We start from the raw sequence: 22,338 nt of genomic DNA on the forward strand, positions 1-22,338 counted from the left end.
TGAACTCGGTTTCGCCTGATGTAACGATTAATTCGAACATTTTAAAAGCCTAGAGATATTATCGTACATTAAATTCTTATTTAACAAATATGCTGCAAATTGCAATGTACGTAATATATAATAAAATAGAACTGCAATACACAAATACCTATATATTCACGCGTTATTAAATACATTTAGATGATTTATAATTCGCGTCAAACTTTAAGATAAAATTCTATTTGTAATTTTACACGTGCCATAATATACGAAAAATATTAGAAAATCAAAATACACGTATATATGATATAATTAATATAATATACGCATATAACAAAATACAGTGTATAAAATTGTAAATATAATTTTATCCTAAAATCTGACGAAAATTACAAGTCGTCGAAAGCAAGCTTTACACGCAAATTATTTTATGCTTCCTTTTTAATAAAAAAAATGTGAATAATTAATTTATTGCTTCATTTAAAAAGAATTATTAATTAAAAAAAAGATTAAATAATCTAAATATATAACCATAAAAAATTTGTTGTTAATCAACTCACAACAGCTAATTGCTATAGTATACCTATGGTACTTACCTATGCAGAAAAAAGTAAAAAGCAAAATCAGCTGAGTATTAAAATTTGTTGTAAAAATTAATAGCATCTGACAAATCGTTACACAAATATGCGTAGATTATAGGTTTGAACTATACTGATCGTTATTAGCCAATTTACAACTCAAAAACTACCATAACCCCGATATTTTCGTATATCGATTAACTCTTTCGATTTTAATTAATTTCTAAGTATGCAATTAAGATATTATACGATAATTATGGGACACCCTGTATACATACATATAAATCGAATTGGCGTGATCCTTGGAATCCGTAATACATGAACACGCTAATAATAGATTCCTATTCACGTATGCCACAGGATAATTCACATCGCGTGGAAGCATATCCATGCACTGTGAGAGCAGGAAAAGCATTTTATTCAGATAAATATACGTTGAGTGGTGACCATAAGAAAATCACATATGTAGTGATATGCGTCTGATTTCACCGTCGATTTCAGCGTCGGTCAACTTTAGTCCCAGTTTAAATGATCTTCCATCTCTTTTTAATTCTATCTCTCAACAAAACCGGTCATCAATTTTGTAATAATATATACACGAGACTGAAAGTTGCGCCATTGGATCATGTGTTCTTTTTGTGTATGTTTGGCCACCTAATCAACAAGCCAGATTGATTCATAAGATACCTACTTAATCGTGCGACTCTTCATAAATATTGATATTGATAAAGAGCAACGATCGCTGCTAGCAATGAAACTATCGATATATATCTGCATCCATTTTTTTTTTTTTAAGATAACGTATAAATTACGTTTGTCCGTCAACTAAAAATTTCATAAACAATTGTAAGAGGTTTGAGCACGTGTAAATATTTTAAATTATACTATATTTTACAACAAATATTACGTTTTATTGTAAATAAATTGCAAGTTGAGAATTCTACTGATATTCGCGCAAAATTCATTAAAAAGTTCTAAAGGCTACTGCAATTGTTCAATAACAGAGATCTGTCCTGCTCGAAGCGATCATCGGAGTTCATTTCGGCGCAAGGAGCTGAACCGAGCGTGTAAACTGCGATGCGAACGGCGCTCCCGTGTGCGTGTACGAGCGCTCACTTTCGCTGGACACGCTCGCACTTCTACATACGCACGTGTACGCGTGTACAAGCAGGAGCGGCGGTGACTCGTGCAGCAGCAAACGCTACCGGCGCAACGACGGTTTTTCATCTTGTCAGTCAGCCTTCCTGCTCCCACGAGAGCAGATCGATCGGCCTCTTTTTCCGCGTTCTTCGCGTTTTCCGCGACGATCTTATCTACGAAGCTGTAACACGCGAGCGATGAAGTGCCGTGTAACGAGCCGAGTCCCGACGATGATACGCATCGCCCTCGTGGTCGGAGTGGCGGTGGTGCACGCGTCGCCGGCCGAGCCCTTGCCCTCAAGCCTGCTCGGTGGAATCGGTAACGTCGCGAATACCGCAACCAATTTTCGTAAGTCGATCTCGCGATGTCAGTCGCTCGATATCGCCAAGTTTTGTTTATTTTTAGAGTATTTTATGTATTTACAGAAATATTAGCAAACGTTTAAAAAATATTAAAATAAAGATTTTTTTTTAAATCAATAATTAGTATCTTCTATCTTTATAAGGTAAATTTATAAAGTAAAAATATAAAAACTGAGATACGCGGTAAAATCAATATAAAAATAAATTATATTTCTGCAGCTTCGATAATAAAAATCTGTATTTAAACTTAATTCAGTTTAAACTGCTGCTTGTAATGGATTAATTCATTTCACGATACAATCGTGTCATGAAAGCTGTACAAAATATTTAAATAAAAATTACATTAATTAAAATGTGGATCTTTATAAATGTAATTCATATTAATAATTAATACTGACATAAATAAATAGTGATAATTAATGTATATAATTATATATTGTGCGTATTTATATAATTAAGTAATATAGAAATTGTATAGCGAAATGTGTACAATGGATTTGATGTAAACAACTAAAAAATATTGCAACTTATAACATTTAATTTCAGATTTGTCAAGTAATTGACATCTTCGTAATTTTATGTCATGCGTAACTTAAATTGAGTATTCGACGGAAAATGTAATAAGGATTATTTATTTATTTTGATGATGAGAGAAGTTGCTTTGATAGTTTCGTAATTCTCGTCGAAACCATGTCGAGTTGGCTCATTTAATATGCCAATCGAAAACTGATTAATTCGAAATTGAATTTCTTCAGGTTTAAAATTTAAACGTTATATGCTATATCTAGCTATATGTGATCTAAATTGTGAACATTAGACAATTAAATCTATAAACAACTTTAAAGAGAGAATTTAGATGTCGTAATAAATAACTACACTTGAATACAGAAGCGCTGTATCACCAGAGCGTCCAATGAAAGTGAAAACGTAAATACAGCGATACAACGGTATCAATTAAGGATGAGGCGATGGATGGAAAGTTTAAGTAGGCAGATGTTAGATAACGATATTAGAGAGCTCTGGTAAGGCCTTTCCTCGCTGAGCGGCAGTTGAAAGTATTTGATTGATAGAAATAAGACATGAAGGTAATCTTTGAATCGTCATACCATTTAAATAACTTCTAAATCGGAATCACGTAACCCGCAAGAGTTTTCTAAATATCGCCGTTAATTCGCTACTAATTTGCATAAATAGTTTGCAGAAATTAATGCGAAATTTATTGTAGCACGCAGTGACCTAAATTTTTAATCGAATGCAAAATAAATTATATAGCTATCACATTAATCCAATTCGATTGACCCCTTAGATAATAATTCATGCACACGTCTCATGCAAAATGATAAATGCTTCGTACTGACATGACGTGTCTGTGTAAAAATGCAAAATGCAAATTGCATTAACAAACGCTTCAAGGCAGGATATGATAAAGGCATTCGCGATAACTGTACAACGTTAATATAAACATTCAAGATGACATTACGATATTATATAATTACTTATTGTTAGAAAATAGCCCTAGTTCAAATGTATAGATAAACTCTCGATCTTTATACTGACTGTCGTGTCGATTTCGTATCAAAGGTCATAAATTACGAGCATTAAGATATGCTATAAATATAAAATTATGCTTGCGTGCAAATACAAAATATATCTAAATATAAACATTGTCTCGCGCGAAAAATTTATTATCTCCAACAATGAGACGTTCTAACTAACGTTGCAGTCTCAAGTAGGTGAAATTAAGTTCTATTAATTAATTCAAAGTAAATAAGAAGAAATACTTCAAACAACAACCGATTATTATTTCGATAAAGATAAATCAAATTCGGATTAAATTGATAACAAAAGCTATCAAAGAATTCAAAGAACATCGTTGTTTGGTCACGAACTGCTAGCGTTGAAAAATAAACGTATTAGCGTGTTTGCTCGCGGAAGCAATGATGATTCATAATCAGATTTGTTATGCAGAATGTTTCACACGCATACGGAATAAAAATATCGGCTGATGGCGTGGGATTTCTACAATGTATTAGATTGACGAAAGATGCTTTTTATTCGTTAACGTCAGCGTTAGTCATACTTGCAGTGTACTTTGCAGATGCAGCTATTTCGCACATTGCCACGTTGAATTCATAATGATAGAGATTATATACGTGCGTCATTAATCTGCGTCGTGACTTTTATTCGCCAAAATGCCAAAAAAACTACATAATCACATAACAATTTCATTGCTTCTTTGTAATACCTCAGTCGAAACTCTTGTCCATAATAACCGTTCAATATAAGCGATGTATTATTCAATATCCGTTAGAGATTTATATATATATATATATATATATATAATAGAGGGTATATACAGTTTAAACATGTTTTCTTCCAATTTGTTTTTAAGTCAAATTACTTTTGCCAATGGGTATTAAGATGCCAATTAAAATGGTTTATTTGATCGTCGACAACACATATCACTTATTAAACTAAAATTATTTCTGTTAGTAATGTTCTATTACATCATCACATAAGCGCGTTAAAAACAAAACTGAAAAATAAAACGCGCGATTTTTACATGGAACGCTAATATTATACATCGATCAAAGCGTAGCAAATCAAACGTAACGGATTTGTAACTGTTAAACCGCAAAAAAACCGTTGAAACTTTTTACGTTCCATTGGATCCGGTCGAATTCGGCGGAGCGCAATCACTTTATTCGATAAATACTTTTTCACATAATGCACTATTGTAAGCTGCAGTAAATACATTACGTATTAGAGCTCTTTTGTTATTACAATGGAACAAAATCCCTGCTTAAAATTCGATTAATCATTTAATTACCATACCAGAACCGCAGAATACATGCATTTAACATATACAATTCTCGATTAGAAAGCCGATTCCCGGGCTAAAATTCCTTTGTTGTTACGGTAAAACAAAACTCCTGCTTGAAATTTCATTAATCATTTAATTACCGTATCAGAACCACCTGATATATTTAACAGGTTCGGCTAAAAGCCCGATTCACGGATTCATGATAGTCGATCTTCGCATCCGCAATCAGTGCTCCGCCGACAAACGGTTTAATTAACGCGTGCGAATAAAGGCGCCTTGAGGGTTGATTGCTAAATGCAACGTGCACGAAGCTCACGAACATCCTCTATGTTGCATGATAGGCATTAATATCAAAGTAAAAGCATTCATGTGATTTAAAATATAATTTATCTTTGGATACGGGGAGAAAATAGAGAAAAGCGCGATCATGAGAAATACAAGATATATAAAACATATTTGAAATATCATGCATTTATACGATATCATCGGATATCATAATTTATGCTTACGTTAATGACGCATCGAGGATTTAAAAGAAAGCTATAAATTGCGCATCTCACTCTTTGAGAAAAAGATTCTTCTCTTATTAAAAAAAGCTAATTTTAAACATATTATTTGATGAATCCTTAACACAAATATGTCACGCGGAAATCATATATTGTTCTTAATTAATTTTTTTTTTTTTAACGTAATAGTTTACATTGTATTATGCGGAATTATTAATTATTGCATTTTGGTGAAAATTGTTATTAATCACTTATGTATCATTACCGCATAAAGTTCTAATTATGGTTTCAACCATTGATTAATCGGTTTTGTCTTGGTAGAATGCCTCGTTGACTTGTAATCGTTTGTTACAGTAACGGGAGTCGTGCAACGGCAAAAAGAACTATTGCATCGCGTTACGGATGTTGCCGCGGACTACAGTATGTGTTCGCATAAATTGCAATGTTTATTCAAAAGCTTATGCATCCTCTTTACGCTTAGTATGGCTTCAGCGCAGCTTTAAAAAACAAAAGCAAAAAAGGACAGCTTATCAAAATTTGCAAATGCTTACGCATATAGCTGTATTTATAAAAGAAACAATGTTGAAATATGCTTTTATTTGAAGACTTCTTATATAGGATCCAACCATTCTTTATTTCCTTAATGTATTACTATTGGCAATTATTTATTTATTATATTATTATTTATATAAATTACATAATGGGTTTAATTAGGAAAAAATCCATTTTTTTGTATATTGGCAAATACTTGAATTTAATTTCTCAAATTTAATTCAAATTTTTAAAAATTAAAAGTAAAAATCTTGATTTCTACGCCGTTATATAAAAAATAAAAAAATATGTGTAACAATTTATAACACATTTTTTTAAATATTTTTCTGTGGAAGCACGTGGAAATTAATTTTATATATTATTTATCACTTTGTAAAATTTATATATTCAATTATCTGAATCTCTCGAGAGATCGCAATGTAAACGAGACCATGTTAAAAGGCGACTAATATCACTTCCGCAAAGCGTTGAAGAACGTAATTCGCGTTAACGTAAACTCCCGAGCGCGCATGGAGTCGACAAGCTCAGAGATGTAAATATGCAGACGTCTAGCAGAGAAATACAGTAACACAGTAATTCAATTGGTAATAACACGACGTGGCACGGCGCTTTTGAGTGAGAAGAGATTGCGTTTCTCTTTATTACGAAGTGATACGCTATTTGTAATTGTATTACAGAAGCTCGTGACCTAGATCGCTTCTTAATTCCTTTTTGAGTAAACGGTATCGAGTCGCTTCGTTTATGGCGCTCTCAAATATTCACGATCAAATTGTACGTTACGAACTTTACTTAGCAACTTTGACAGGATCGTTAACGGGAAAAGACAAGAACAATCAACTCGCAAACAATCTAAATAATAAAAGTTTTAATAAATTAAATTTGTATAATTATAATTAGGATAATTTGCATTTATAAATTAAGTTTGAAAAATTGTGCACAAAAATATATGCAGACACTCGGAATAATTAACGGACATATTCCTTCCTCGATGGAAAACAACTGCAATGCTATCTTAATCTACGACCCGAGAATTGCAACCGTCAATTATGAGATTAAAAGAGTAGCAACGTAATTCAAATAATTAATAACACATTATCACTCGTGATACTTATTTTAAATTTTTTTCTATAATGTATCACGCCGAAGTATAGAGTGCTAGAGGCAAACAACAATATAATAAATGTTTCAATGAACTCACGGAGTAAATTAGAAGTTTCCCAACGTATTTCAATATTCTATTTAAATGTAAATAGTAGATGTCAAAGACCGAGAAGATTACGCTCAGGAAACATCAAAATGCTGATTAATTAACGATCTCATTATGTTGCGCTTGAAACTATTTCCGCGCTTCTATCTTCGATCTTTCAATCCTGAGAAACCTGTATATTTTGATTGAATAATTCTTGGCACGTCAATCCGTTTTCGTGATTTTGATATATACCATGTATGATATATATCAAATTATATATAATTTAAATTATAATAAATTTAATTATAATGTATTTTTCTTTTTTAATAATAATTTAAAAATTTACATTTTGTATTTGTTTTATAATAAACTTAATATTGATTAATCTCAAAACGCAAGTTTCTATTGCATTCAAAAGTACACAAATAATTTCTACATTTCGACAATAAATAATTTTTTGACAAATACTAGCATAAAATATGAGATTTTGTTTATTTTTCTTATTTTCGTTTATTTTTCTATATATTCTTTCCAAAACATTAAAAATTAATTTCTCTTTTAAGAAAGTAATAATTCGTTCTTCCATAAAATTAATAAAATTACTTCCGTTTATGCAATATATTCTAAACACGCATGATTTATATATAATATTTATATCGTTAAATTAAAGACCCACAGAATATGCCTTAATATATTAATTTGTTTTCTATTATGAGATTAAATAAAGCTCGTCGTTTCACGCAACATGTATAATTTTGCATGTGTATATAAATAATAAAACGCGGAAATGACACGCAACACACAGGAAGCTCGGTTCTCGCAGCATTGAAAGAGTTAATACCTAAGCAGCGGCAATAACAAGCAAGCGCAATAAGATAAACGAGATAAACGGGAATGCAAATAATAAAGAGAGAAACACTTTCGTCTTTTGATTGCAGTAACCAGTGCGGTGGAGAAGCCGAGAAATTTATTGCTCAACGCTACCAGAGTGACAACTGGATATAGTAAGTGTCGCGCAAATACAATATCATATATTTATAATTATTCGCGTTTAATAGTGCGTTACTAATTGTCGAATCGCACAGTTGACAATGCAGCCTCAAGGGGTCTCGAGTTCAAGCTGAGAAGATTCCTAGAGAAATTCCGAACTCGGATGCGCAACGGTATCCCGGAGCTAGGTATACCTCCGCTGGAGCCATTCACGCTCGACGAGATCGACATCGATACGGATAACCCAGAAATCGGAAAGTGAGTCGATAGATACATATGCGGCCGTGTACACCGGATTCCAGAGATTATAAAAAATTTGGTAAACAAAGAAGCCTCAGCATACAATTTTAGAGAGCACGGTATAGAGATCTGTAGGATCAAAAATAATTTTACTATATACTAATTAATCACTAATAATTTCGCTAATATATTATAAAAACTTCACTGAATTTAAATTTTATTAAGTGGCATCGAAAGCGTGAGAGTTGGCACAAGTTTTTGTATCTTAAATTCTATAGGAAGTATCTTCTATAAATATTCAAAACTTATTTGCTTCTATGCTTAGGCGCAAAAGACTCCGATTGTTGCAATCACAATACTTGTTACGTATTACGTGTTAATACTTCCGCAAACAAGACACGTGTGTAAAACGTCATCGTAAATCTGTTTTTCAGAATATCCTTAGTTATCGAGAACTTGGAAATGAGGAATCTATCGACTTTTTTGATCGATCGAGCAAAGTTATCGCTAATCGGCCCTACGATCACCATCAATATCTCCATTCCCGAGATTTACGCGTCGGGTCATTACAACATTTCCGGGATACTAGGAGATACATACCCGCTACGCGGCGCGGGTTCTTTCCAAACGACTGTACGCGACTTCCGCGTTTACGTGAACACCGTACTAGGCTACGCTAGAGGAATGTACATGAAGAGATTCGACCTCGACTTCTCGCTGCGTGCCATCAAAATACATCTGGAGAACTTTATGGGCGGTGAGGAGATCGGACAAATTATGAGCAAGGTAAGACTAATAAACATTTTGTTCTTTAAACGAGTCTTCGTCTATTTAAACATTAAAGAATCTTATTTAACTGATGTATGAAAATAATGTCTCTCTCTCTCTCTCTCTCTCTCTCTCTCTCTCTCGTTTTACATTTAACATTTAAATACTACGTAATAATACTACGTAAAGTTTTAATATCGGGATATCGTTTTACATTTAATATTTAAATACTACGTAATAATACTACGTAAAGTTTTAATATCGGGATATCGTTGTCTTTATAATCAAAGTGTACTCTCTATTTACAATTGTGATGAAAGTAGAATGTCAAAAGAAAACAAGATTGCTTGCATTCACAAGAATGCTGACAAATAATGTATCCCAACAATTAAATAATGTAAACGATATCTATTGAGTGAGTGAGTGAGTGAGTGAGTGAGTGGGTGAGTGGTCGAGTGAATTGCTTTTCAAAGAACTAACATTTATTTCATGATATGGTTTACCTATAATATCTATCCGTCGTAAAGATGACTCTACAATTTCACATGACAATCTATAAAGACTTATCCGTATTTTTACAAATCGTAGCCATTTCACAGAATCGTTCACAGTTCGTTTTACGACCAGTTGCCTCTACCTCTTACGATTTTACGGGGTAATGATTATCATAAAAAACTTTTTACGATCGTTTCAATATCCGATTTTATTCGCGATGTACGCAAACATCAGTGGGGCGAGGTCGCGTTTCTCCGGCCATTGAAACCGAAATTCCATGTCGCTTGCCGAATATGAATCGCTCGCTCGATTTGTTCGTGTTTCACATCGACAGCAACGCAGATCTCGACTGGCGCAACTGTTGATTTGAACACGTGTCGCTAACTGATTGGCTCCAAATGATTGCAATAAATCACAGATTACTGATATGCATCGAAAAAAATAAAGCAATTTATGTTCTATTAATCTGACAGTAAAAAATTACAATTTTAATTGTATATAAATAACATAACTGTGTGAAACACTTGAATTTCAGATTGAACAATATACTTGAGATCGATACTCTGATACAAAATTCTAGCAGAACAAAATCATTACAGGGTGGATTTCATCCGAATTATATACAACGTGTATTTCGATTATAAAATCAATCTATCGGTTTGCAGGTCTTTGAAGATTTAACACCGGAAGCAATGGACATCATTAAACCAGACATATTGCCCCCAATTCAGGATTATGTTGCGAGCCACGTGAACGAGACGATTCATCATCTGACTATGAGAGATCTGTTTCACGTTCTGCTGGGGGAGTACGAATTCGGAGATATCACGCATTTACTGATACCCTGAGGAGATACTCACGAAAATGTAGCAGAAATGCATCGCCGAATTATCGGGTCGCGCAGTTACGAGCGCAATAACACTAGCTTAATGTGTCTGACAATGCTTGAATGTCTTCATTCAAGATGCAAGAAATCGATTGCAACTCAATGCAAGTACAATGCACGTTGAGCTGGAACGAACAATACTCGCGACGATATAAAATGCGACAAGTCAAGTTGATTTTGAAGTCAGCTTTGTATTACGTAATACGCGTTGACCACTTGAAGATCTTTGACTACCTTGCCTGATGCTAACCATTGATTATCCATTGTCTTGCCGAAGAAGGATTATTTTATCCGCGTCGGGAAAGGGGGAGGGGTACGGAGTTATTGACTTCCTTTCGTTCGTTTCTCTCTTAAAACTATGTTAAATTAATTATTTCCGAAAATTCTTTTCCGATATAATCAATTCGCTCAAATATATCGAAAATTTTTATGCTAGATACGCACTGCTCGTTAAGAAATGACGAATTAGTTTACGCTATAGTTTGTATATAATATATACAATTTACATAATTCAGCTATACGGTAACTCATCTTCTTAGCATCTGCTTGAAAATTCGATTTAATTCCGTGCAAAGACATCGTAAAGTTTCCCATCACCCGCTGTGAGTGCATCAGTGAAAGAGGCAAAATGTTTAATTCATCGAATCGCTCGGTGAATCCCGGCGCATCTCTAATCCGCTGATAAAGGCGAGCGAAAGTATTACGACCTTGAATGGCGATGGCATCAAATCTTCAGTATTGCGAAATCGACGCCAGCCATTCATCCACTTAGGTGTCGGTGATCAATGATGAACGAAGTGAGAGGTGGTTTTACAGTAATGAAAAAACTATCAGTGTAAAATGGCTCGCCATTTTTTCGTTATACTGTTATACAGGGTAAGGCACTCAAACCTTTTAGCGTGTGCCATACATTGTGCATCAATTTTCATTGGTTGCCGTATGTTACTAAAAATAAATTTCATTAACATTTTGAAAGCCAGACAAGCCGAAATTAACAAAAAATTATTGGGATTTGTACGTATTAATTATTGTTTCATTTTTGTTGAATGTAGTAATAATTAAATTTGAAAAGGTAATTCATAAATAATAAGATAATAATTTTGTTGATGTTATATATCCGTATAAATATGTATAATAATTTCTAGAATTTTCTTAGCAATTACGACTGCAAATACTTTCGTAATTCCAAATACAAAATATAGTTTTTTTTTTTAATTTGTCATTGTCATGTAAAGACGTTTAGTTGCACGAAATTTTATAGATATAAAAGCACTATGTATGACAATTTCTACTTAAATATTATTACTTTCAATTTATATTAATGACCAAAGAGAGATAATATTTCATATATAGTATAAAATGATTATTATATATATATCACGTGAAAAAATAATTTATAAATTTATATATTGCTTACATTTAAAACATTAATTGAAACAAACGTCATATCTGAAGTGCAATGGTTTAAAAAATATCGAAGTTTTTAGAATAATTAAGTCTTATTCTTTCTTCTTCAATTGCTTCGGTTATCAAAAATGTTAATAGTTTACAATGATTAGCACACGTGAGCTATTTTTATTTTAGCTTTTCCGTTTATAATTTTGTTATAATTTTAAAATTTCCATTTATAAAGTATAACGTATAAACGGTTTACAAAATATAACACATACTGACACGTATATATAGTTTGCCGGAACATCGTATACGATTAAGTTAATTATTATAGCATACGTAATTATGCTAAACGCTGTATGCGCCATAATGCATCGGATTATAATTAGAGGCAGCGTCTGTATGATAGCAGAATTAATGTTGATGTTTTGTTAACTGTTATAAGATAATTTAGTGATTTAGTGATAGTGTGTAAATGGAACCACATCATTTACTGATTAAGATTATTGCAATTTGTAACAATCATAAAATTTATTAAATATTTATGATGTTACGGTTTTATATATGTTTCACATTTGTAAAACTTTGACACAGCAATAATTTTGTGATTAATCGTTTCTATGTGGAAACGAATTAATTAAAGAAATAATTTAATTAATTTTCCCAATACTCATTTTTATCCAGCAAAAATGCATAATAATTTATATTAAATCATTGAACAGAAAGATTTCTCTTCAGATGAACAGCGATCTTTTAAAATAATTTAATACTTTAAAGCTTAAATTTCAGTGACAAAATACAATCGATTATATCTCGCCTATTATTATTAATGTTGTTAAAAATTTTATGATAGATCAGAATCGTAAATCTATCTATCAGATAAATTTCATTTTACAAATTTTTATGCAGCCTTCAGATAATATCTCATATATTCTTAAGAACAACCTGATAGTACTCATTGTTACGGCACGGTCGTCTATAATCAATCATCCTCCATCACTTGTGTCTATCAGCTGCTTTTAAATGAATTAAAAAAGATTCCTAATTTTGAGAGTCACCAATTTTATTATTTAATGTACTATTTCACGATCTTAGCTTTACGTCTAATGTTTTCAATAAGTTTATCGATCACATAAATTCCTTTTTAAATCAACGACAAATGAAAAATTAAAGCTACCACAAGAATTTATCGATATCGCGATTGCGTAATCATTTTTAACGAAATAATTAATTAAACAAAATTCATCCTGGATTGGCGATAACACGTGATGATTATTTTGTATTATTTGTTTCAGCTTCGTAACAAATTGACATACGGAAAAGATAAAAAATATGGTCAAAATTGATGAATAAAAAATAATTAAAAGAAATTAATTAAAACAGAATTTACAGATTATCTTTTACATATCTCTCTTTCAAATAAGAAATTATTTAACGATTTAATTCTATATCAAATATAAAATAGAAATAAATCCGCTTTAATATAATTTTCCATTTCCAATTATTGTTTCGTTACGATTCCTGTATTACTGTGATGAATTATTATTCGAACCGTAGGTTTAGAATTATGTGTACGTAGGTTGGAATTACGTATTTTAACCTCCTATGTTTCAATCGTATACGTATACGTATATGTTCACCACTAACTTTATGTGCAGTTGTACATTTTATGTAGTACGGAGTAACATCTATTAAACAAAATCAATTTACTTGTGTTGACTGTCAATAAAGAAATTTTACACCAACGTGGTTCATACACCGTTTAGATTGCCAACTGTATCGATAAAAATTTTAATCCCCTGCCATAGGGTTAATAACTATCGTGCTACAAATACGTGATCGTCAATAAGGATAAAGACTTCATCCCTACGTTACTCCCATCGAGATACTCATCAGTTATCGATAACAGCTTATCTTGGACTACCGACTACTGTTTGTTTAACCAAGGCGTGAAGACAAACAAGTGTCTTGAAGCATCCATGAATCAGCGAATTTGCACAGCGCCGCATTTAAAATCTTTACAAATTCTATAGAATTACAAATGTAAAAGTTCTTAAATTTTTTTATATCTAAAAGTGAGATTATGTTAAGTTAAAAAAAAACTACTTAGGAGATCTTTGAATTATTTATGCGAAATGAAGATTCACGTACTTATTCAATATAATATTTCAAAAATGTTAAATTTAAAAATATATAAAATTACTTAATTTAATTTTTAATTTAATTTATTGCAATGCTCAGTGGAGAAAACTACAAACAAAAAAATTATAATAATGAGTGCACGTAAATGATGAAGCACCAACATATTGTTGTTATAAAGCCTACCAGAAAAGACAACGTACGAATATTTGACAAATTGACAAATAAACAATCGATCGTTTACAAGAGGAAACTTAGTCGCTCTTATACAGCAACAGATCCATTTACACGCATACACTCACAGCACACCACACATATTTAAAATACGCATAATATTTCTGACTCGGGTAGATACGCGGCTTATAATTGATTCATTCGAAGAAACAGTCGATGCGATAAAGCTAGAGGCAGCGGTGCGAAAAGAAAACAGAGAGGAGGAAGATTTTATGGTAAAGGGAAGTTTATTGAATTATTTGACTGCGCAGTAGCAGAAGGAAACGCGGAAGTTGGCAGAGTGATGTGAAGGAAAGGAGAGAAGGTCAGGGTAACGGATATTTGGGGCGTTTGAGAAGTGGAGCTCAGAGTTCAGGTGAAAAAGGCGTCGAAGATATAGAAGAATATTGGAGAAACGGAGACAGAAAACAAGGCAGCAGAGATGAAGACAAAACGTTGTTGTATTGAGTCAACCGGAGTTTAAATAAAGTGGGGATATATGGTCAAAACAAACATAACATTGCAGGAAAAACAGAGACATAAGTTTTGAATGTATTGAATGCGATTTAGCAATGTTGATTCAGTGCTGGAGTGTATATACGACGTCGGCGTAATCAAAAAGAGAGATGACGATTGAGATACATGAAACTTTTGGGAAGTGGAGAGGATATGCCAGAAAACATACAGAAGATGCAAACGAGCAAAGGCGACTCGACACTTTATGTCCACGTGCGATTTAAGGTTGTATGACCCGTAAGATCTCTGCCAAAAGTTTAAGAAACGTAACATAAAGCTAATTAACATATTTAAGAAGATATTCTTTACTGGAAAGTAATATTTATATTAATATTTTATTAAAATAACGGTTGCCTGTGTTTTTAAGAGCTATAGAGACATTTTTATGCATATTTTCTCGTATGCAAACTTTCACTTTTAATGATTTTTAGAAAGACTGTACCTGACTTGCAACTGACACAAACGAAAATCTGAAAGTGTGAAAATCTTTAAAAAGTAACAAAACATAGTAGTTACTGTTTAAAAATACTAATGAAATTATATTACGTTATTTATTTACGTCATTTATTAATAAATTAAATACAATAGCTCTCATAAAAAGTATTTTGATCGCAACAACGTCGCATTTTCTGTAAGATGGTAGCATTGATCTCACTCGACATCAGCTGCGTGAACGCGAAGTGTGTGCTCTGAGCACGTGTAATATACAGACGCAACGTTTGAGGTTAGTTTTCGCTTGCGCTACGAAAATGCCAAAAGTAAAACGTTACATGTGCCATGGAATTGTTACAATCATCTGGTGTGGTTTCGACTCGTGTCTTCAAATTACGTTTCCCAGTATTTGTCTGTGCTAACCGTTGATTGTACACTTTTTCAGTGACAACTTTTCCTTTCCACATGTAACGTTTTACTTTCGGCATTTTCGTAGCGCAAGCGAAAACTAACCTCAAACGATCCGTCTGTATATTACACGTGCTCAGAGCACACTTTCGATACACAGGAGGCTCTATTGGAAAAAGTAACGGACCTCTGTAGTATTTGTTATCCTTTACGGAGAGTGACGGAGAGAGAGGTTCTAAATGTTCTAATGTGACGTCATAGTGCGCTGTTGCCGGATCTCTGTACTTACGAGTTCAGCGAGACCAAGCGAGACTGTTCTCTGTTTGGTTTTTATTCAATATTTCAGAAAATATCCTCGAAGTCATAATTTTTTTGGTTCTAATTTGTTTGTAAGATGTTTATTAATATTTCTGCAAAGTTTTAAAAGGATGCCATATTTTCTTCGATATTAATTTCTCAAATGAAGTTGAAAAAACAGTGAAACTTGATGAATTCCCATAAGAGCCCATGTTAAATTCAAATTGTTATAACTTTGAACGGGCCTTGCAAACTTGTTCAAACTTGGTACAATGCTTTATTATTATAATACTCATCACCTGACAAAGTTTGAAGAATTTGGCATTTTTTTCTTCTAAGGGGTCATACAACCTTAAAAGACCAAGAAGAATCAATGGCCCGTATTCTGAACGCACTTTTATCGATAAACGCGCGCATTTATTTCTGAGATTCTATAGTATATGTAATGTAAACTATATGTTAAATGCGCGCATTTAGCGATAAGCGAAAAGTGCGTTCAGAATACGGGCCAATGTAATAGTAAATACCGAGTATTTTAATTGAGGATGATCGAGGTATAGGTACGGAGTTAAGAAAGACATCGAAGGATTGAAAATGAGATAGAAGTACAGAATCAAGAAAGACATTGAAGGATTGAAGATGAGATAGAAGAACCGGAAATGAGAAATAAGGATTTGGAAAGATTAAGATGTGAAGCGTTGAAGGATTATAGCCCATTTAGCTACCGTTTTAAGGTCATTGTTTAACGCCGCAATGGAAAGTTAATATCTTCGGAATATCTTTGATTTAATAATTTTACTCAAACAATTTTATCAATAATTACGCCAACGTAAGTGCTTTGCGTTTTTTAAGTTGCGTTTTACAAAAATATACCAATTGTTTGTATCTTAATCATTCGATGCATTCACATTAATTAATTCAATGCTTTCTTTAATTTAATGTGATACTCAATGAAAGATTATATATATATCACGAGATGCTCTAATCTAGGATCTCTAATCTATATTCGATGAATATTGCTAAAAGTAATACCCATTGATAAATAATAATTCTACGGGATTAAATCAGAGTATGTTATCGTTACCGCTGATACCATAAATCTCTATTCGCATGATGCTATCATCATCAGTGATCTGTGATCACGCACATGCGTGGGCTCTTCCATTCAATCTCGCAAGGTACCTATTCTGGCAGAGGAATATTTTTTCGCATTAATTCTTTTCCATTTGATATTAAAGAGCAAATTAGATTAGTAATCTTTATTTCTATGTCAGATTAACTTCAGTCATAAATGTAATTAATTTTCAAATTATAGACAGCCAGAAAAAAATTGCATGACTTATTTTAATATGGTCAAAACAGAAAATTTTAATTAGCTTAAGTCTTTAGTAAACACATAAAATATTTCTGAAAGAAATTAAAGAGAAATATTATTCGTTTTACTCCAGTTTAATTTACAGAAGTTCGTATTGACATTTTTGTAAACATATATTAATAAATATATTTTGCTTTTCAGAAGTTAAGGGCTCGTGCATGTACGAGCTTTTACAATCTTCGCGTTACTGACGCGTTTCGACAAGAAGACATTATTGCGTACCAGTTCGAGAATATGGGACTTTTTTCATGCATCCTATTGAGATGTTTTCATTCCATAAAATTTTATTGGACACGAAAAAACTCAATAATCTCAGAAGATCGCTCGATTACAATTCGGTGATAATACGTGAGAAGTAGAAGGCGTGGGAAGCTACCGGATATTCGTGAGTATCGTAATCAATCGTATTTGGTTGAATAACGCGTAGGTAGGCAAAACCAATTGCTAAAACCGTGCAAGATATACAGATAGAGAATTTTCGATAACAATAACACAAGTTCTCTCGTCTAGGCAACGCTTCACAGTCAAAGTTTCAACAACAGATCACGCGCATGACGAACGTATTCGCGAGGATTGCAACACAAACTCAGAATGTTTAACGATATTTGTCGTTGGTCTTCCATGCACGCTAAGCTTGTTAATTATTCCTGTTTATGATACCGACCGTTTAATAAAAGTGCAAAGCCGTTGTTGGTTCGACATTGTTTCTTTCGCGTTTGTTCTCATTTCGCCTAGGATATATATTGCGACGTATACCTAAAGTAAACGTTTTCCATTATATGAGCTTTATAACGGAGGCGTAATATTTACGAAGACGCGGAATCGCTATTTCGTCAATAATTGATTTTTACGACGTGGTAGTCGTTCACCTTGAGACAAAAGCGTTTGGACAGTCATCCCATATGTTTCTTACAGTAAAATAAAAATACAAAACTGGAGACAAAACACATGTCGGAAATTCTATTTAACATCATCCGTTGTTTATCAAATACTATGTGTAAAATAAATTTTACGAATGAAGCAGTCATTCAGAGTTGAAATATATATATAAAAACAAAATATAAAAAATAAAAACACGTCAAATGCTTTGTAACGATCGAAATCTGTCAATGGCGATTACAAAGTTGTACGGAATTCTTCGCTCTATTAAATTTCAAGCTTGACAAGCCTTAGCAAGAAAATTTAAAATTTTATTATGCAAAAATATCTTTAGAATTCAAGAACTTCATAATAAGTTTTCTGAACAGTATGTCACAATTATTCATTAATATTAAGAATTAACAGAAAACATTGTTTACAAGCAAAAAGACAATGAAAAAAGACATGTAAAAAATTTTTTTAAAAAGATAGCAACTATAGTCATTACATATCATAGTCGTCAATCATCAAAGTAAACAAAACTTAGAATCACACACAAAATCCTATTCAGGTTTGAAAAGAGGTTTGAAATAAAAAAAAAATCAAGGTAATATCTATTTCCAAGTGTTTAAATACTAAATTTCCCAAAAGCTCTCTATTTTTAATATAGTTTATAAACTGAAAACTATTGATGTTTATATTCTTTCATAAGAGTCGCCATTTTAGATTTAGATAAAGAATTTGTAACGTTTCATATACTAATTTGATCGAAACAAATAAAATTATTCTTATTTTGTATTCTTATGTTGTACTTTAAGGAATAAAAAAAGTATATTGCAGGATATTTTGAAGAATGTATAATATTCTGTTCTCTCCTTTTATTTTACGGTTTAAGAGAGTTAGGATGAAATACAGTTTGTGGCTGGCGTCTGGCCACTTTATATACCCTCGAAAGCAACAGTTGGTGGGGAGTCACGCGAGCCGACAGGCGCACAAAACGCGTATGCGGGTGCAACGAGGAAAGCTCGGAACGAACGCCGGTGACGGGGGTGCGCGTAAGAGAAAGAGAGAGAGAGAGAGAGAGAGAGAGAAGAGGGTGGAGGGAATCGGAAATCGGACGGACATGCGTAAGATCCGACAATATAGAAACGTACATCTCAGGAAGGCAGTCGCGTTGAAACGGCGCTCGATGTCGGATGCATGGATATGCATAGACAATTTCGGACAGAGTCCGACGCATCACAAACACTCTGAGATGTTACGCGCGTAACGAGACACGTAAAAGAACGGGTGTAAACACAACGTAAATTTCGACGTAAAGATCAATCTGAAAATTTTCGGTACGCGGTTTGAAATTCATTGATATAACATCGACGGTTATTTTGTGTAAATCGTGCGGTAATGCTACGAAGAAGTTCAATCGGAAAAAAATAGATGATAAGGTTTTGTATCATATGATAGATATCAATTCAAAGAGAGCAGATATAAAAATATTGATATTTACGTGACGTAATGTGCAACGACAAGTGCCTAGTTACATATCACGCAATGTAAAATTGCTGGAGGGATGTCCCGAATTTCTCGAACAACGAAACGCATAATCGCGTGCTATATACTTGTAAACGTTACTGGTCTCGTGTCGTAGCCAATATATTTTTATCACGCAAAACCTGTTATAGATAGTCAAAAGGTGACGTTTAACATTTAACGCGATCTATATTGACGGGATATAAAGAGCTCGTCAGGGAGTTTATGTAATGGAAAAGATTTATTCCAAATCGTTGGAGAAGCCATACTTCTGAAAAGAAACGCATGAAATCTTATGAACAGTTTACAGAAATATAAACAAGTTATTCTTTAAAAAATGTATCAAATTATCATAGAAGTTACTAAATATCATTATCATTTAGTAAATATCTGTTTCTCTTAGCAATATTTTATTATTAGGTAAGATTATATATTCAAACGTAGATAAAAAAGAATAAAAGATTGTAGATAAATGTAAAAAGTTTATAAAATAAGTTCCTAAATAATACAATATCTTCCGGTTAACTAAATGTTCACATATATGCGGAGTGCTTCAAGTTGATGTTACATTTCATCTCAATTTAGGACAAAGGGGTTGGTAAATAAATAACCTCAATAAACTAAGACGGCACGAGAGAGACAGAAGACAGATAATTAAATTCCTATTATCCGCGGCATATCCGCGGCACGTTATGGAGAGATGGTTGCTTATCATCATGATATAAACAGGTGTATCATCAGCGCGCGCGGCACACATTGAGCATCTCGACCTTTCTCATGACAAACCACACACGGTACAGTGAGCTTCCGCGAGCCGGCCGCTGCAGTTTTCGACACGAGTAACAGACGTCGGCTGACAGTTGACAAGTCCTTACGCAAATTAACCGCGAGAATCCCAACGGATTCGCGTGAATTGGGCGAGTCAACGTCTTTCGTCAGTGTGACGGCGTAAAGTGGACGAGACGAGCGAGAAGATCAGTCGAATATAAAACGAGATACGCACGCAGTGGTAACTCTCTCCCGATACCTCGTTGCGCGGTAAGTACTTTTGCATTTAGTATTTCACTCACGGGTAAACACATAGCGATAGATTAAGTTAGCGTTTTCGCAGTTAGCCTTGAAACGCGCGCTTCCTGAAACGACCAAAGGTGCGGTACAAATTTGATTTTGTTATTACGAGATATAAAATAAAAGATGATACAAGCAACGATACTTAATGTACAAGCGTATCATTCTTCCTGATTGCCAAAGTAGAGTGATGTTGGAACATTATTGCAAATAGAATGATGTTGGAACATTATTGCATGTGGAGAGATGAACACGATTGTCGTGTAAGAATGTCTCATTTGTATATGGAACAATATACACAAAAGTTGTACAAGACTCAATTCTAATAATCTTTATAATAATAATTTTACTTTTCATCAATTTTAATCGAAGATAACGATTACTTTCGTTTCTTTATATGAACTGATTTCAGCGATATAGAGAAATTGCTGTGCCTCTCATACGCGTTGCTATGGTTTTGTCACGTGCTAAGTTAAACGCAGTTTTCAATTTTGCACGAATTCGTTTCATGCAGGTGAACGGGCGTTATATAGAAAGTTTTAACGAAATAAGTTCTATTCCTAATCACACTGAGATGAATTTTGATTACATTCAATGTAGTATGGCAATTACGCAGCTAATTACTGCGGTGGCATTCGATTATGTCACGATAAGATACATAATATTCTTATACATCTAACTTGCGCATCTATGCTCTGTCTAATTCTAACTTTATGCTTATGATTAAATACATCGTTATTCTAGTATAAAAATGAACATGATACGAAATTGATTTATTTGCGCAAAGAATAAAATAATATTTTAAAATTTATAAGCCACTATTTTAATATGTATAATAAAACTAATGCGATTCCCTAAAGCGGAAAAAAGTTTTTATAATCCTTGGATCCGAATCTTGGATTAGCGTACCCAGCACTCCTCATTTTCTGAAGTTTATCAAACAAAGTTATATAGTAATTAACATAAGCACTTTATGAATAAACATGAAGGCCGACTCTCATTTTATATCTGCGACGATAATCCGAAAAGGAACATCTTGAACGACAATCATGTTTATCTTTTAGCACGCAATAAACTTACGTCTCGGTCTTCGACATGTAAAAGTCGACGGGAAAAAGGAAAAAAAAACAATGCGGGGAAGGAAAGGAAACAAAATAGAGCTGCCAAATAACTACAGCTAAAATGGAAGACTCCGATGTCTAGCGCGGAATTGTTCTTACCTATGTCAGCGTGATCGTGACAAATGCAAACGCGATAAATAATAACGGCACTAATCTGACCTATTCTGTACACATACGGGATATGTCCGACAATTATATCATCGTTCAGGATATCGATAACGATAGACGGAGAAAAAAGCGCGCGTGTAAAATCCGATTCATTTCGATATTAACTCTTTCCCAAGTAACGTTAGCTTTGATATAATCGCCGATATTGTTATTCACTTGAGAAAATCGATGAGAAGTCTATAAGAGAATTTAAATTGTCACAAGAATATTAATTATGCGATGGAGAGAGCAGAATTACATATAAGCAATTTTTATCAGCTATGTTATTTTTTAAAATTGTTGTCTCTTTACTGAATGTTATTAACTTAATTTATT

At 33.1% G+C, this 22,338-nt stretch overlaps 2 protein-coding genes and 1 long non-coding RNA gene across 10 annotated transcripts in view; all 3 read left to right on the plus strand.

Moving 5' to 3' along the window:
• The first annotated feature begins 1,762 nt into the window (after positions 1 to 1,762).
• Positions 1,763 to 11,573, plus strand: LOC112453640. 2 transcript variants are annotated; one of them, XM_025014496.1, is made up of 6 exons: positions 1,763 to 2,045; positions 5,744 to 5,809; positions 8,069 to 8,134; positions 8,216 to 8,378; positions 8,795 to 9,146; positions 10,289 to 11,573. In XM_025014496.1, exons 1-6 carry the CDS (start codon positions 1,895 to 1,897, stop codon positions 10,469 to 10,471), a joined length of 981 nt encoding a protein of 326 aa, XP_024870264.1. In that variant the 5' UTR covers positions 1,763 to 1,894; the 3' UTR covers positions 10,472 to 11,573. The 2 variants fall into 2 exon arrangements, with proteins under 2 accessions (XP_024870264.1, XP_024870265.1); XM_025014497.1 differs by lacking the exon at positions 5,744 to 5,809 and having other exon boundaries at positions 1,769 to 2,045.
• A 4,758-nt stretch (positions 11,574 to 16,331) lies between these two features.
• Positions 16,332 to 18,822, plus strand: LOC112453651. The gene is made up of 3 exons (XR_003040641.1): positions 16,332 to 17,084; positions 17,423 to 17,666; positions 17,792 to 18,822. It is a non-coding gene; the product is annotated as an uncharacterized LOC112453651 (long non-coding RNA).
• Positions 18,823 to 19,293: 471 nt separating this feature from the next.
• The window catches only part of LOC112453636 (secretin receptor-like), a 42,968-nt gene continuing 39,923 nt past the window's right edge, over positions 19,294 to 22,338 (plus strand). For 2 of the 7 annotated variants that reach the window (XM_025014492.1, XM_025014494.1), the window contains exon 1: positions 20,128 to 20,704. The gene's annotated coding sequence lies outside the window, so the exon portion shown is untranslated. Of the gene's footprint in view, positions 19,582 to 20,126; positions 20,705 to 22,338 lie in introns of those variants that run through there. The other 5 variants (XM_025014489.1, XM_025014488.1, XM_025014490.1 and 2 more) reach the window with 5 other exon arrangements.

Source organism: Temnothorax curvispinosus, unplaced genomic scaffold (genome assembly GCF_003070985.1).
Source record: "Temnothorax curvispinosus isolate PA1 unplaced genomic scaffold, ASM307098v1 QBEX01004550.1, whole genome shotgun sequence".
Lineage (NCBI taxonomy): Eukaryota > Metazoa > Arthropoda > Insecta > Hymenoptera > Formicidae > Temnothorax > Temnothorax curvispinosus.

Excerpts from the sequence above, each read along its gene's own strand:
- LOC112453640 (XM_025014496.1), top strand. The coding sequence starts at position 1,895 with ATGAAGTGCCGTGTAACGAGCCGAGTCCCGACGATGATACGCATCGCC. Across the intron at positions 5,810-8,068 it reads GGATGTTGCCGCGGACTACA|TAACCAGTGCGGTGGAGAAG; the intron begins GTATGTGTTCGC and ends TTTTGATTGCAG. Across the intron at positions 8,379-8,794 it reads GATAACCCAGAAATCGGAAA|AATATCCTTAGTTATCGAGA; the intron begins GTGAGTCGATAG and ends TCTGTTTTTCAG.